This window comes from Eubalaena glacialis, chromosome 7 (assembly GCF_028564815.1).
Source record: "Eubalaena glacialis isolate mEubGla1 chromosome 7, mEubGla1.1.hap2.+ XY, whole genome shotgun sequence".
Lineage (NCBI taxonomy): Eukaryota > Metazoa > Chordata > Mammalia > Artiodactyla > Balaenidae > Eubalaena > Eubalaena glacialis.
The window spans coordinates 10,155,862-10,171,829 of NC_083722.1; the positions used below are offsets into that span (position 1 = coordinate 10,155,862).

Sequence of the window (15,968 nt, forward strand, 5' to 3'; positions counted from 1 at the left end):
ATTTTTTAAAATTTTTATTGAAATATAGTTGAAATAGGTAATCAACAAGGACCTACCGTATAGCACAGGGAACTCTACTCAATATTCTGTAATAACCTATATGGGAAAAGAATCTGAAAAAGAGTGGAGATATATATATATGTATGTATAACTGAACCACTTTGCTGTACTAACTAACACTGAAACTGACACAACATTGTAAATCAACTATACTCCAATATAAAATAAAAAATTAAAAAAAGAAATATAGTTGAATTACAATATTGCGTTAGTTTCAGGTACACAGCAAAATGATTCAGTTATATACATATATATTCTTTTTTTAGATTCTTTTCCATTATAGGTTATTACAAGATGTTGAGTATAGTTCCCTGTGCTATACAGTAGGTCCCTGTTGGTTATCTGTTTTATGTATAGTACTGTGTATATGTTAATCCCAAACTCCTAATTTATCCCCCTGTCACTATGTGATTAATGACTGCCTCTCCCAGCCCCTTCCAGTCTCTAAGTTCCAGAAGGGCAGGACCTTGATCTGTTTCTGCTCATCACTGGACCCCGATGCCCAGCACAGAGCTGGCACCCAATAAATAATTTGTGAAACGAATGAATGAATTTACATTTGAATGTGGCTAAGTATATAGCATCTGTTTTAAGAACCGGTCTTGACAGGAATGACATAGGAAGAGTGATGATGTAATTCCAAGAACCTGAGAGGGGAAAGGTCCAGGAGACAGAACCCCGACAAAAACATGATCCCCTGCACAATTTTGCCTAGCGCCCAGCCCCCCTTGCACACATCTGCTGATCTGTTTTTGGCTGACCCTCTTGCTAGCCAAGCTGAGACACTGAGAGAGTCTGTAGCGTCTTCTAAACTGCCATGAGAGTCTAAATCATGTCCAAGTTGCTGGCCGTTTTGAGGGTATTCTGTTGTAGTCTAGCTCCTGAAAGGTATGGCTCCAGTTTTAACCTGCGAATTTTCATCACTAACGTGCACCTCTAGGCTTTGAGCTCCGTAAGAACTATCAGTGCTCAGTCCTCAGTGAGGTTCTTAGTCAGCGTTGGGTAGATTGGTGGATGAAAGAAGGAAAACAAAATTCGGGATTCTTATGACTTGATGATCTTATCCAGGGGTCTCAAACTCAGGGCCAGGAATGATTGCAAAGGAAGAAAGCAGGACAGGTATTATCTGAGCGAGGGTTGGGGACCGGGCTAACTAGAACAAACATACCCTCTCTAAAGGCATTCAGGTGGAAAAAAAGCTGTAACCTCTGAGCAAGGAGAAGAACTTGCAGAGTCAAATGCAACCCACCGGACATCAGTTTGCAATTTCTGACTCGTAGGGTATTATGGTTGTGGTAGACAGAATATCTCCCCCTTCCAAAGACATCCATGTCCTAATCCCCAAACCTATGAACCTATAACCTTTCATAGCAAAAGGGACTTCGAGGCTGTGATTAAGAATCTTGAGTTGAGCAGATTATCCTGGATTATCTGGGTGGGTCCAGTGTTATCACAAGAACCCTTGCAGTCAGTCTGAGATTGGAAAATACGACACTGCGGGCTTTGAAGAGGCACAGGGAAGGCAGGGCACTTCTAGAAGCTGAAGAAGGCAAGGGAACAGATTCTCCCCTTCCTCCAGAAGGGGTGCAGCTCTGTTGACCCCTTGATTTTAGCCCACAGACACGCATTCCAAACTTCCGACCTCCAGAACTGTAACATAATAAATTTGTGTTGTTTTAAATCAGTATATTTGTGGTACTTTGTTACAGCAGCAATAGGAAACTAATACACTGGTTAAGAGTGTTCAGACTATAGAGGCCGGGTGCCTGGGTTTAAGTCTTGGCTCTGCCCTGTGCTAGTTCTGTGACCCGGGGCAAGGTATGCAACTTTCTGTGCCTCACTTTTCCCCTTTGTACAATGGAAATGCTGATAGTACTACCTCAAGGGGCTGACCTGAAGATTAAATGAATTAATATACATGCAGTTCTTAGAACCATGCCTGTACTTCTTAGGCATTAAATCAGCATTAGCTTCTTCAATTACTCCTATTATTTGCAGAGAAAAGAACATAGGGCTGAGCGGGTCCAATACCTTGTCCAGGTGGGTTCAGGGCAGAGCCAGGAGTGGAACCCAGGTCCCCTAACTCCTGAACTGTTTAGCACTTTGTCATTAACCCACAATATCATTTTCCTACCGAATCTCATTTTCAAAGTGAAAACAACTAGTTATAATACATGCCCTTCGGGAGGGCTTAGCTACATTTTATATCTGTGATTAGCCTGTTTGGTCTCAGACCCTTTCAAGAGAAGTGAAGCATGAATAGAGGGCCTCATTTGAAACCATGTGTGTTTAATGATAAGGCTGCCTAGTTAATAGCAGAATTGTCTCTGGTTAGAGGTCAGTCACTCATTGTTTTGTCCCCTTCGAACATGTCGCATAAGAAAAACAAAAACAGAAAGGCCGGAATAGAACCAGGCAACGCATCTGGTCGTGGGATCCATGGGCTGCTTAGCACAAGCCAGTGAGGGAACCTTCTGCAGACACTTCAGGGCATAAGATTCCAAAACACTGGCCCCCCCTTCTGAGATGCAAACTCCACCTTGAATCTGGAGGGCTTCTTCAAAACATACTGCCCCCAAACCCAAGCTTCATGTAAAAACCTGGGTTTTACTAAATGGTCCCAGAAAGGTGGCTGTGCATCCCTACAAAAGAAACCAGTTTTCTCAGGGAAAATAAATTGAAAGGTGAGGCAGAGCCTCTAAGAAACTCATTCTAAGTGGAGTCAGGAGTTGCATTCCAGACCTATGACACCAGCTTGCCCAGTTGTGTAATCTCAAGTTCCTTCCTACAGTCTGAGAATGCTGTTTTAGAAAGGACGGGAAGACTGCTGAGTCCAAATTTGGAACCTCCAGCATTGTGAATTTCCAAATACCCGGCGGGCCCTCATCAGTGTGGATAAATAATGCCTTCATGGGATGTTTTGAGAAGAAAATGAAGAATAGACGTGACAATATTCTTATAAACTTAAAAACACTTTGGAATACCATTTCCAGCAGTTTCCAGGGTGCTATGGGGTTTGCAGACAGGTATCTGATCAAAAATCCTTTCTCTGGCATTGAGGCCCATTCCCTATCTACAGCCTAAGTGGTGATGAGATATTGGGGAATCACAGAATCAACTGTCAGTGAGCACTGGATTTAAAATAGTTACACTTGGCAACTCCGTGGACTTCTTATCTTCACTCTGGGTCTCCAGAGTCCATGGTGTAAACAGCTTGCCAGCAATGCACGCTAGTTGCCACTGTTTGGGGAGGGACTATAGCCGCTGCTGCCAGGACAGCACTCTTTTTTACCCCTTAGTCCCATTGGAGGACTCAGAGGAGCCTCAAACTCCTTCCACAGTTTTCTCATCTCACACACACCTCATCCCAATGGGGGAAGCAGAATGCTGAATAATTCACTGCAGGGCTGTTAAATAATTTTCAAGAGCCTCAGAAATACAAACATCTCTGTGATGCTGAGGCCCGTTGTGTGATCATTCCTGGAACTTTATCCGGGCATGTGGTTCTCTCTTTCTTTTTTTTAATATAAGTTTCAGGTCTACAGCATTATCATTCAACAGCTGTATACACTGCAATGTGATCACCACCACAAGTCTAGATACCATCCGTCACCATACAGTGACCCCCTTCACCCATTTCACCACCCCCCCCCAAGTCCCCTTCCCCTCTGATAACCACTGATCTGATCTCTGTGAGTTTGTTTCTGTTTTATTGTGTTTGTTCGTTTCTTTTGGGGTTTTTTAGATTCTAATAAGAGTGAAATCATATGGGATTTGTCTTTCTATGTGTGACTTATTTCACTTAGAATAATACCTTCAAGGTCCATCCATGTTGTTGCAAATGGCGAGATTTCATTCTTTTTCATGGCTGAGTAATATTCCATTGTGTGTATGTACCACATCTTCGTTTTTTTTTTTTTTAACATCTTTATTGGAGTATAATTGCTTTACAATGGTGTGTTAGTTTCTGCTTTATAACAAAGTAAATCAGTTATACATATACATATGTTCCCATATCTCTTCCCTCTTGCATCTCCCTCCCTCCCACCCTCCCTATCCCACCCCTCTAGGTGGTCACAAAGCACCGAGCTGATCTCCCTGTGCTATGTGGCTGCTTCCCACTAGCTATCTATTTTACATTTGGTAGTGTATATATGTCCATGACACTCTCTCACTTTGTCACAGCTTACCTTTCACCCTCCCCATATCCTCAAGTCCATTCTCTAGTAGGTCTGTGTCTTTATTCCCATCTTGCCACTAGGTTCTTCATGACCTTTTTTTAAATTTTTTTTCCCTTAGATTCCATATATATGTGTTAGCATACTGTATTTGTTTTTCTCTTTCTGACTTACTTCACTCTGTATGACAGACTCTAACTCCATCCACCTCACTACAAATAACTCAATTTCGTTTCTTTTTATGGCTGAGTAATATTCCATTGTATATATGTGCCACATCTTCTTTATCCATGCATCTATCAGTGGACCCTTAGGTTGCTTCCATATCTTAGCTATTGTATATAATGGTGTAGTGAACATGGAGGTGCAGATATCTTCTCAAATTAGTGTTTTCCTCTTCTTCAGATAAATACCCAGAAGTGGAATAGCTAGGTCATATGGTAGTTCTAGTCTTAATTTTTTGAGGAATCTCCATACTGTTTTTCATAATGGCTGCACCAATTTACATTCCCACCAACAGTGTACGAGGGTTCCCTTTCCTCCACATGCTTGCCAACATTCGTTTTGTGTGGTCTCTTTGATGATAGCCATTCTGACGTGTGAAGTGATATCTCATTGTGGTTTTGATTTACATTTCCCTGGTAATTAGTGATGTTGAACATCTTTTCATGTGCCTGTTGGCCATCTGTATGTCTTCTTTGGAAAAATGTCTATTCAGAACTTCTGCCCATCACTTTTCTTTTTTTTTTTTTTTTTTGTTTAGCCTTTTTTTTTCTTGTAAAACAACATATTATGTTTATTTATTTATTTATTTAACATCTTTATTGGAGTGTAATTGCTTTACAATGGTGTGTCAGTTTCTGCTTTATAACAAAGTGAATCAGCTATATGTATACATATATCCCCATATCTCCTCCCTCTTGCGTCTCCCTCCCACCCTCCCTATCCCACCCCTCTAGGTGGTCACAAAGCACCGAACTGATCTCCCTGTGCTATGCGGCTGCTTCCCACTAGCTATCTGTTTTACATTTGTTAGTGTACATATGTCCATGTCACTCTCTCACTTCGTCCCAGCTTACCCTTCCCCATCCCTGTGTCCTCAAGTCCATTCTCTAGTAGGTCTGTGTCTTTATTCCCTTCCTGCCCCTAGGTTCTTCATGACCTTTTTTTTTTTTTTTTTAAAGATTCCATATATATGTGTTAGCATACTGTATTTGTTTTTCTCTTTCTGACTTACTTCACTCTGTATGACAGACTCTAGGTCCATCCACCTCACTACAAATAACTCAATTTCGTTTCTTTTTATGGCTGAGTAATATTCCATTGTATATATGTGCCACATCTTCTTTATCCATTCATCTGTCGATGGACACTTAGATCCTCTGCCCATTTCTTAATCGGGTTGTTTGCTTTTCGTTATTGTTGAGTTGTATTAGCACTTTATATACTTTGGATTTTAACCCCTTATCAGATATATGGTTTGCAATTATCCTCTCCCATTCTGTAGGTTGCCTTTTTGTTTTGATGATAATTTCCTTGGCTGTGCAGAAGCTTTTTAGTATGATGTAGTCCCACTTGTTTTTGCTCTTGTTTCCCTTGCCTTTGGAGTCAGATCCATAAAAGCATCTCTAAGAACATGTAGTCTCCTCTTCAGTGTCCTTCCCATTCTCTGGCAACTTCTATCCCTACATGGTGCCCGCCCATTGTCTGCCCCTGCCCCCTGCTGTTGCATCATAGCAAGTTCACATCCTGGCTATGGTGTTGCACTTGTTGCGGCTAAATTACGTGCCGGCCCCAAGTGTCATTTCTGTTCCTGTTCATTTGCCATCTTGTGTCTAATAAGGCTCTGGTGGCGATGGGTGGGGACCAGAAGAGCAGCTGTTGTTCTCCGCAGACAGACGTGCCCTCTCCCGTCTCCATGGGGCCGTGAGCCTCTTTGTGTTCTGAGTCTGCACAAGCATGGCAAGAGGCAAGCTCTAGCCTCGGGGCCGGGGGGAGAAAAGCAGAGGCCATGCTCCCGAAGCTGGGAGGCCACATGAAAGAAAGGGACTTCTGTGAGAAGAGTCCACGCGCCTGGAGGCACGGAGGAGCAGGGCTGGGGAGGGGCCGATGGAGGGAGGGGGTTCAGCTCCCCGTGACGTCACGTCGGGTGCCTTTCCTGGGGTTGAAAATGAGGAACTGGGGAGGCATTGGTGGTGAGCGTCAGTCCTTCAGAGCACAGGATGGAACAGGGACTCCGGCCTCTGACCCTGCCTCATGTATCTGCGACGGCCGGGGAGATTAACGACCCAAGGAGGCTATGATATGGTCCAAAAACTTTTCCTGGATTTTTTCCGCAGGCGACTGAGCCAGAGGCCGACTGCAGAGGAGTTGGAGCAGAGGAACATTTTGAAACGTAAGTGACAGAGCCCGTGGCAAGCGCTGCCGTTTCGTGGTGGCTTTGGTTATTGTTTGATGGCAGGCCACAGGGTTTCTCCCGTGCGCGGGTGTGGAAACGATCGAAACCCTCCCTGGTGGTGGAGGCTTCGCCCTTGTGTGTTGGAACATCTGAGAGGGCTTCCCCACAGAGCAAGCAAATTGGAATCCACTTGGTTCGTGAGGAGCTCAGGGTCTGCGAGAAGAACCTGCCCGGTAGTGGGCTGCCAAGTCAGAGAAGCTGAAAAGTTTGAGCGAGAGAACTTACTCGTAAGTGAGAGTTGGGGTCACCTTGAAACCCAGATTGGCTAAAAAACTGCAAATATGATATTGATGGCTAAAATAGGGCAAGTAGCCGTTTGAAAACAAAAACCAGAAAGCATGACTTTCCACTGCAGCCAGCTGCTGGTGAGAAAATCCCCCCTCCCTCTGGGCATTAAACCTAAAGTCTAAGAGAGCATTTCCAAGGGGAAATCCTTCCCGGCCTCCTCTCAGGCCTCCGACAACTGGCCGCTGGTGTAGCTGCCCAGGCTCTCATTCAAGAAAACTCGCTGTCACTGTGTCCGTGGACAGAAAAAGTCAACGAGCCTCTTGTTTGGTTCAGGACACAGAGATAGTTGCCGAGGTGCAGAAAGTCCATGTGGTGCTTAAAATACCTATTTTAAAAATGCTGAAAGAAATCAAGCATCTCATGGGCACCAACCAGTATGCCTCAATTTAGGGGGAGATATTCAACAACTGAAAACTAAAACCTCTCAGCTTCATCATGCTACACTCTCACTGACACTGCCTTCTAGATGGTCAACAGATGTTTTTAGTTTAATTCAGACCCTTTCTCCCCACACGTCTATCCCTTTCTGATTTGCTCCAGAAAAGAGAAATATATGCTACGCAGAGTTTTACAGAACTTCTGTGCTATGCACGCACGCACACGCGCGCACACACCCACGCCCCGGTCACATGAGGCCCCTGTGTGCGTGGCTGGGTATCCCCACTTCGACCAAACAAAAGTGTTCTTGGTTTTGCTTTTCTCGCCTTCCTCGTTGTGGCCTTGCGACTTGGTCCGCGCCAAATGGTTTGCTGTTGAATGTCACCAGCGAGGGCCGTGATGGGGGGGCCGGTGTCGTGACCCACAGCACCCATACCCCAGGGCGCCCACCTGTGTGCCCTGTGCCTCCACCAGCATCCTGCCACCCTGCTCCGGGCTTCAGCCACGCCCTCGCCTCGCAGTGGCTGTTCCTTTCAGCCTTGACCTTCCTCAGTCCTGAGGACACCTCACCCATTTCCCAGATCTCTAGGAAGTTGTGCATATGATTATGTTCTTCCTAACGAAGGGGTGCCTTTAAACGTTTCTAAGTTTGCTTTGCAGTGAAACAGAATTAGAATTCTTTCAGATGATTTTCCTGGTTGGGGAAGCATTTGGCCGGCGTGTCTCCCTTTCTGCCCCAACTTGATAGCTGATCCATTACAAATTGTCTACGTTAGAGAGAAAGAAAAATAAAAAGGTGTCCGCTTGTTCCTAAAGCCAGAAATCTGGTGAACGGGCTTTCTTCTTCTCCTTTTAAACTTCTCCCCCAGACGTGCCTCACACGGATCCGTGGTCTGCTGAAGGAATCTCTGTACGACTTTTTTACGGGGCCGCACGGTACCTGGGGTCCCTAGCCTAACTCTTAAATGGGAAGAGGCTAAAAACGTCTGTGGAATTGTTCAGGTTTCAGAACATAGCACTTCTCTCGGCGAGGGCACAGGTTTTGGAAAGAGAAGGCAGAGAATCCCCAGCTCACCTGGCTTCCCGAAGGCACCAGCTCGCACACCTCGTCTGCCCAGATCCGTGGGAGGCGACGGGCAGGCCCCTCGAGTTAGGTTTTTCTCACCCTCCAGAAAGACACTCGGGTCTTAGAGACAGTGACTTGCGTCTAGTGAGCCTGGGGGCTCGGGTTGAGGGGAGCCAAGGGCTTACAAGTTGTGCCCACAGCTCCCTTGTGTTCTGTTGCCTCTTGCGTCTTTGTCCTGTTTGAGGAGCTTCAAGTTGAAGGATCACTTGACCAAATTCAAGCAGGGTCATCATTTCGCAGTTCCAAAACTTTTCGGAAAGGAGCTTATTTTTCCTGTCGGTATTTTCTTTTTTCCTCCCTGCGTTCTGCAATTTTGTTTTCCGAAATAGGTTTTTCTTTCTCTTTTTTAAATCTTGTGTGATTGTTAAACAAGAAATGTTTAGCGGTATCAGAAAACACCCTCAAACAGTGTATTCTGAGAATTATCCTCTGGGCTTTAAGTCAAGGGATGAACCACATCTCTAAGTGTGCAGGAGAGAGGCCCAGAGCGGTGGCTTGGCTGGGCGGTGGAGCTTTGCAAGCCGGGTCTGACTTCCACCCCAGGCCGCCCAGCCCTGTGGGCAGTACTGGCTCCACTGGGCAGCCAATGAGACCCTGGGCACCTCTGAGCACACAATGCACTCTCTGATGGTGGCAGCAGGCCATGACCTCGAGGGCTTTTCCTGGTCTCCCTTCCCACTTGCCCAATGGGGTTGTCTTGGTCCCCACTGCCTGAGAATTCATGACCCTGGGTTTGTAAATGGCTTTGAACTAAAGGTATAGATTCCATAGGTGGTAGCTTGGGGCTCCTACCCCTCAGAGGGACCTCAGGAACACCTGTGGGCGATGAGGGCTCTGTGCTCTGGGCAGGATGCCGACCTTCACGGCTCGGGAGGGGGCCTGTAGGATGAGGCGGCCCCGAGCGGAGTCTGAGGCCAGTAACCAGTGATGAGGAGGAGGAGGGCTGGCCCTGAGCAAAATGTGATGGGGGGAGAGGCAGCGTAGCCAAGCAAGAAAAGGAGCTGGACTGTTTGTCTGTCTGTTAGCCATGGAGTGTGTGGCCAGCCGCTCAACTCCCCTGGACCTTCCCATCCTCATTTCCAAACCACCAGCAGTAGCCTAGGTGGTCTCGTGGCCCCCTTCTGGCCCTAATATGCTATAAGTCTGTACATTTCAACCCAGTGCCCTCGAGCTGCCCCCCGGGCACTCACCATCCACTCTAGACCTTTCCTTCCGTCCTCCCTCCCACCTGCAAATGCAGCTGTTGGGGGCCTCCCTTCTTCTGGGGCTGGCAGTCTGCCTCCCAGTTTCTCTCTGATACATTAGTTCATACTAAGATAGTAATGGCTGACTAGTTGAACAGGTTTCTATCCAAGAGAAATTCTCATTTTTAAAAAGAACCCTGGGGTGGGGGAAGGAGGACCTTTCAATTCAAAGGAAGGAGCTCTCAAGTGGGGTTTAGGGCAGCGGGGACCCCTGGGGACTTCGGCCCATGGCAAGATGTGGCCATTTCTGGAGCTGCCCCGGTCCAAGATCCTGGTCACCACGGGCAGTCACACTGGCCAAACCGTGCCCCCGGGGGTATCGATCAAGGACGTGAGTTCTGCTCTGAACCACCACCGTTCCTTCTGGCGGGAGGTGCTGCCACCTACAGTGTGAGTTGGCTGAGGCTGTGCTTGCTGCCATCAGGCTGGCAGGAGGGGCGAGGGGACCCCACTTCTAGGCACAAGGGGGTCCCTGTTTTAAAGACCTGTCCTATACTGAGACCACTCAAGGGTGAGTGCGCACTGCACAATAAGTTAATGGAGTTATGGAACCATAATTTCCAACGGTGATTTCAAAATGAGGGAACAAGGGCCCTTTTGATGCAGCCTGTGCAAAATCAAGCGGCAGTGGTGGTCTCTCTCTGATGCCACCCTCAGTTCAGTAGACGAGAGGCAGAGGCATGGGAGCCAGGCTGACGTTGGTGATTTTTCTTCAAGTTAGACAGCATTATGCTGCGATCCATGCTTCCATCGCAAGGCCTGGGAGGAAAGTGAGGCGCCCAAGGTCACTGCGTTACTTAGATACCCCCGCGTGCTCTGTCCTCCGGATCTCGGCTCCCTTCGGTGCTTTACACACCTGATGCTAAGTCACCCCACATGTTGAGCTGAGACGGTTGAAGCTCTGGGGCCTGCTCTCCTAAGACGCTCCTTAGAAGTCTAAATGTAGGCAGTTGTATCCCACACTGTGGCCTCACACACGCTCTGTGGACTTCTTGGAAGATTCAAAGAATTAATGGAATCAGAGCTTGTGAAAGGTGAGCGTTTTGAAATTCCAGCCTTGCGTTTGGCATCAGCCGAGCCTCGTTTTGTTCCTGTGGCAGGTGGCAGGCGCCCCCGTGGGGCCTGGCTTCTGTGCCACCCACGCAGGGCACCGGGCACCAGGGCCACATCACAGTGAGTCCCCTTCGGTCACTGTGAGGCTTGAGGCAGAGCTGCGTGAGGCCCAGGTCTTGTCCAAAGAAGGGAGCCTCGCCTCTCCCCGGTTGCCTGTGTCACTGCAGACAGTACCCCAACTCTTTCAGGACCTACCTCCTTGCCTCGTAGCCCCTCCTCTAGGCCCAGCATTTCGGCCTGCAGACTTGAAACCCCGTGTGACGTAAAACAAAATAAGGTGAACCCACTCACCACCCATCTGAAACAGTACAGGCAGTTTGGAAAGTGTCCCCACAAGCAGAAAGGGTGGCCAGGGTAGGGGACGGGAACTCTCTCCTCCTTTTCAAACTGAGCTGCTTGGCCTAGAACCTGCAGAGGTGCACCTTTGTGCGACACTGCTACCAAAATCTAAAGCGTCTTAAATGTTTCTTTCAGCTCGGAATGAACAAGAGGAACAAGAGGAGAAACGAGAGATCAAGAGGAGATTAACTCGAAAGGTGAGACGGTTCCGTGCCGAGCTGGGGCGGGACAGGGGGCCACCCTCCCCTGCTGTGCCCTGTGTTGGCCTTGCAGCTGCCTGGCCCATTGGAAGTGACATGAATGGTTCCATTCCTCGGGTGTCAGGGCATGCGGCTCTCTGGACTCTCCAGGACCTCTCCAGGGGCCAGTGGTCCACTCAGTTTCATGACCCTCAGTCCTTTTGGCTGGTGACACTGGCCTACCCCCAAGCAACTTGATGTCAGGTGCATTATATTTGCAGTTACATTGAATATTTTGTTTTTAAAAATTCACTGTAACCCCATTAGGCAATTGGAAATTCATTATCAAAATCAGAAGTTCAAATATATCAGTTATTTGCTATGACCCTGGGAAAGTGCGAGTTTTCCTTGTCTCCGCTGATACTATTCCTGACCTGTTACCTAAGAACTATTTGAGTCTATTATGCTAAATCCAATTTGAATTACTGAATTGGGAAAATGCCAAAAGTATTGATAAATCTAATGAAGATGTTTGAAAAGCACTTAGATAAAAAAGTCAGAAAGCTAGATTTTTTGTATGTTTTTAACCCCCAAAATAGATGGCTTGGCAATGTAATGTAGACCCAAGTGGATCTAATTCTATGAGTGGCCTCTTTGATAACAGACTCTTATTTGAGGCTATTCTTGGAGGATGTTGACAAGTTTAATTAATGACACAGAAGATATACTACTATATTCTGTCTGACTAGAGTGTTTTTCATCAGCCTCCTACAGTGACCATCTTGAGAGAAAGATACTCAAAGCTTAGAGACAGTTAAGAGACCCATTAAAATTAATTTTTTAAAGGTTTATTAATGGATTTTTCTCCCTAGAAATATTATGCAAAGGAAGAAATTCAGAGATCCTAAAATATCGTACCAATTATTAAGGTGATGATTTGTGTTTCTCAACACTTTCTTGCCCTTAGAGCATCCCAAACATCTGGTGACAAGCCAAACGCCATCCCAATTAAAAGGAGTAGGATAAGCAAGGGCCTGACAAGCCGGTGACGGGCTGGTGTCCCCTGGTGGGAAACTAGAACAAGAGCTAAGGGCCCTCACTTCATCCAGCTGCCCTCACTCCAGTCAAGTTCTGACTCTTACATCCTTAAGACCATCCAGCCTTTGGACGCAGGGCATCCCTTTTCCTGAGACTGAGTAGTGAGGGGGACCGGGGGAGATGCATTAGATTATTCTAAGTGTGTCTTTGAAATGATGAGGGTACCAAAAGGAGACTGGTGATGACCCCTCGTTTCTGATACAGAAAGGTCTAGACATTCAGAAAAAATGTTTAATCAGATTTTCATAAAGTTCATTGGAGTTGATTGCTGGGACCCCAAAATTCTCCTAAACTTTAGGGTTTCTTGCTAAAAACTAGTAATAGGGAAAGATTTGGACATGCACCTAATTCTCATCTCTTTAAAAAGAGCATACGATTTTGCAGGGGAAAGCTTGCCTAATTGCATAGTTTGGCAGGACGGGGTGAGAGAAGAGGGTCTCCTCCCATACCCGTCTCCCCTAGGAGGGGTAATGCTAGGGGTGGGGTTTTTGCAGGCCCTCAAGTCAAGATAAATGCCTCTTCCTCCTCCTGGTTACCTCTCTTTCCTTCTCCCAGGAAAACTGCCTTGTAATTTCAGCATTTGCCTCCCCTGGGACTGGCTTGGGGAATTAGAAATAATGAGCCTGAGTGAAGGGATAAACTGTTTATAAGGGAGAGACCAGAAACAGCGTTCACATCTGGTTTTGTGAACAGAGATGTGGAGCGTGCCAGCAGGTAGGGAATCCATATCACCTCCTGGTTCTGGGCACGTTCTGTTCCTCGGGAGCCTTTATCACACCAAGACCAGAAGCCAGTGGTGGTGGATGCTTTTCACTTACTTACCCTCAGCCCGAGGATTTCCTCAATATCATTCTATTTAATTTTAAGACACTGAGAAAAATAAAACACAGTAGCAGATGCTGATAGCCACAGACCAGGCATTTTCTTCAGCCAAATTGAGACTAACCTAAAATTTACATGCTTTATCTTGGAATAAATGCCTGCTTCCCACTTCCAAAAACTCGCTAGCTAGCTGGAGGGACGGATAAATGGGAAGAAGTATTGGAGGGAGGATGGCTGGAAGGGAGGCAGGAAAGAAGGAAGGGAAGAAATGTACCTGGGTCAGGTTGTATTAATAGTGGAATTTGGGTCTCAACGTACCCTTTTGTTGAGTAATTGGTTGCAAACAATATTATTGCTGCCATAGATGGAAACATAACGCTACCAACCTCTGCACCCCACCCCTTCTTCCAGCCCCTCATCCCCAGAAAACCAACTTTGGTTGCAAAGATTATTTCCTTAGTGTCCAGACAAGTTAAGTTGGGTTCACGCACCCCAAGGGCTAGAGCCATCCATGAGCCAAAGGCACCTCTCCTGAGCCCCATGTGGCCAGGGGCGTGAGCCCAGGCTCACAGCAGAGTCTGGGAAGTTGTTAGAGACTCTCCCAGCAGGAGAACTTGGTGTGCTCCTCACTCACTCCCTGGTGGCACCTGGGCCTGGTCTCTTATTGATCTGGAGAGGTCGTGTCTAATCCCCACCGGATTCAGGCATGAAAAACAGTCCCTCACCTTCAGAGCCAACCTCTAGGTTTCTGTTCACTCCAGACTCTACCATAGACAGACAGGCTATTAATAAAGTCTAGATCATGACTGTGAGAAATTTAAATTAGAAATTCCGATTTTAACAGCCTTTCTCCTGTCATGGCACACTTAGAAAATAGTACGGTTTGTCTAACACCCCAGGGCGAGCTAGTAAGTCCTTAGAAACACAAACTGGGGCTTGCAGTAGAAGTCTTCATGCCCTGTGGTATTACGGTAAAGGCCTATGTACTCTAATGACAGTACAGAGCGCCCTGCACTCACATCTTGGAGTCAGCATAGGCCACCAGTTTTGTTTACAGCACCCCTAACCATAGAGCATGGGAAACCTCTGGTTTCCTGGGACAGGCTACAGCTGATGCCAAAAATGCCCTGTCCTGGGAAAACCAGGGCCACCTCGGGACAGACTGCAGCCACTCTGAGGGGGGGAGCTACACAGCGTCTAGACAGGTGACCAGAGCCACAGCCCAGTAGGCCTCTGAGCCCCCCGTTTTTCCTCCCTTGCCCAAGGGGGGCCAGCAGGCTGCTTTGGTCCTGTCCGGAGCCTCGCAGTAGCTGTCACCATTCTGCTCAGACCAGCCAGGTAGTCATCTAACGATGCTCTTCCATTGTAGGCCAGTTGGTAGCAAGCTGGGACATTCTGGCACCAGCCAAAGGTGTATGGCAGCTGCATGATATACAGTCAAAACAGCCGGAGTGGTTTGGATTCACTCGCGTGTGTTTGTTTTATAGGCCTTTGTGGTAAGATTCTATTTGACTGCATCTTCTATTAATAGAATTAAATACAGTCTAGGGCTTAGAGAAAAATTGCTTTTAACTAACATCGGTTGAACATGAATTGACAGCATCCTAAAGAGAGAGCAACTGTGTTGCTCCAGAAGAAATAAACCTGGTGACAGGAAGAGATAATAGAAATGTCAGCCTTATGTTGTTAAAGTACAAAGGAAGGATGCTAGCGGGTAACACTGGGAGATGGTTGAATAATTCACTTGTTTCATTCCTTCACCACAGACCTATCCAAAGGGCCCGTCCGAGTCTTCTTTGGCATCAACGTGGGCTAGCTCTGCCTTTGTGGACTCGCCTTTCATTTGAGCTGTTGAGGGGTAGGGTCTCCATGACCTCATAAATCAACATATTCTCCTTCCTGCACACCCCGGAGTTTACATACCGTTTGCACATACACTTTGTGTCTAAGACACACACACAGAAAGTATTACAAACCCATCTTGCAGAGAGCACTAAATTTGACACACAGATGTGGAGTCACAAATCGAGAATAATATAAAACTATTGTGTAAGGTTTCTGTCACCTGAGGGGAAAGGTAGGACAGACATGGGAAGATCCACACCCATGCACAAAGACACACCGCATGTACAGACCGAGACACTGCAGCGTTAGTGAGAGAGAGACAGCCTGGCTGGCTGTCTGAATAGGCCTGGAGGCAGCTCACGAGTTAGTAAACTCCTTCACAGAGGCCTGGAGAAGTCCAGGAATCAGGAGCTCTGTGTCCCCTGGGCCCTGCCCCTCACATGTGTGTGAAGCATCAGCTGCCTCTCTGGACCTCGTCTTCCCACCTATAAATTCACGGATGGACCAAGTGATCTGAACGTCACAGGCTGACTGCCTCCCTCTCTCCCTCCCGCAGCTCAGCCAGAGGCCCACAGTGGAGGAGCTTAGGGAACGGAAGATCCTCATCCGCTTCAGCGATTACGTGGAGGTGGCCGATGCTCAGGACTATGACCGCAGGGCCGACAAGCCCTGGACCCGCCTCACCGCTGCCGACAAAGTAAGAGGGACGGGGAGGGGGGCCGGGGCCTCACGGCCAGCCGGGTGTCGGGTCTCCAGCTTGCTGCCCGGAGACTGCGCGGAGCCCGGCCGCAGAGCCGCGGTCCCCGGGGCGGTACTGGAGGCTGAGCGGCTGCCAGGCAG

At 47.4% G+C, this 15,968-nt stretch overlaps 1 protein-coding gene across 6 annotated transcripts in view; it reads left to right on the top strand.

Moving 5' to 3' along the window:
* PHACTR1 (phosphatase and actin regulator 1) overlaps positions 1-15,968 on the top strand; it is a 300,263-nt gene that overhangs the window by 277,774 nt on the left and 6,521 nt on the right. For 5 of the 6 annotated variants that reach the window (XM_061195732.1, XM_061195729.1, XM_061195730.1 and 2 more), the window contains 3 exons: positions 6,578-6,633; positions 11,320-11,381; positions 15,685-15,825. In XM_061195732.1, the coding sequence (XP_061051715.1) occupies positions 6,578-6,633; positions 11,320-11,381; positions 15,685-15,825 (259 nt within the window). Of the gene's footprint in view, positions 1-6,577; positions 6,634-11,319; positions 11,382-14,652; positions 14,722-15,684; positions 15,826-15,968 lie in introns of those variants that run through there. The other variant, XM_061195731.1, reaches the window with a different exon arrangement.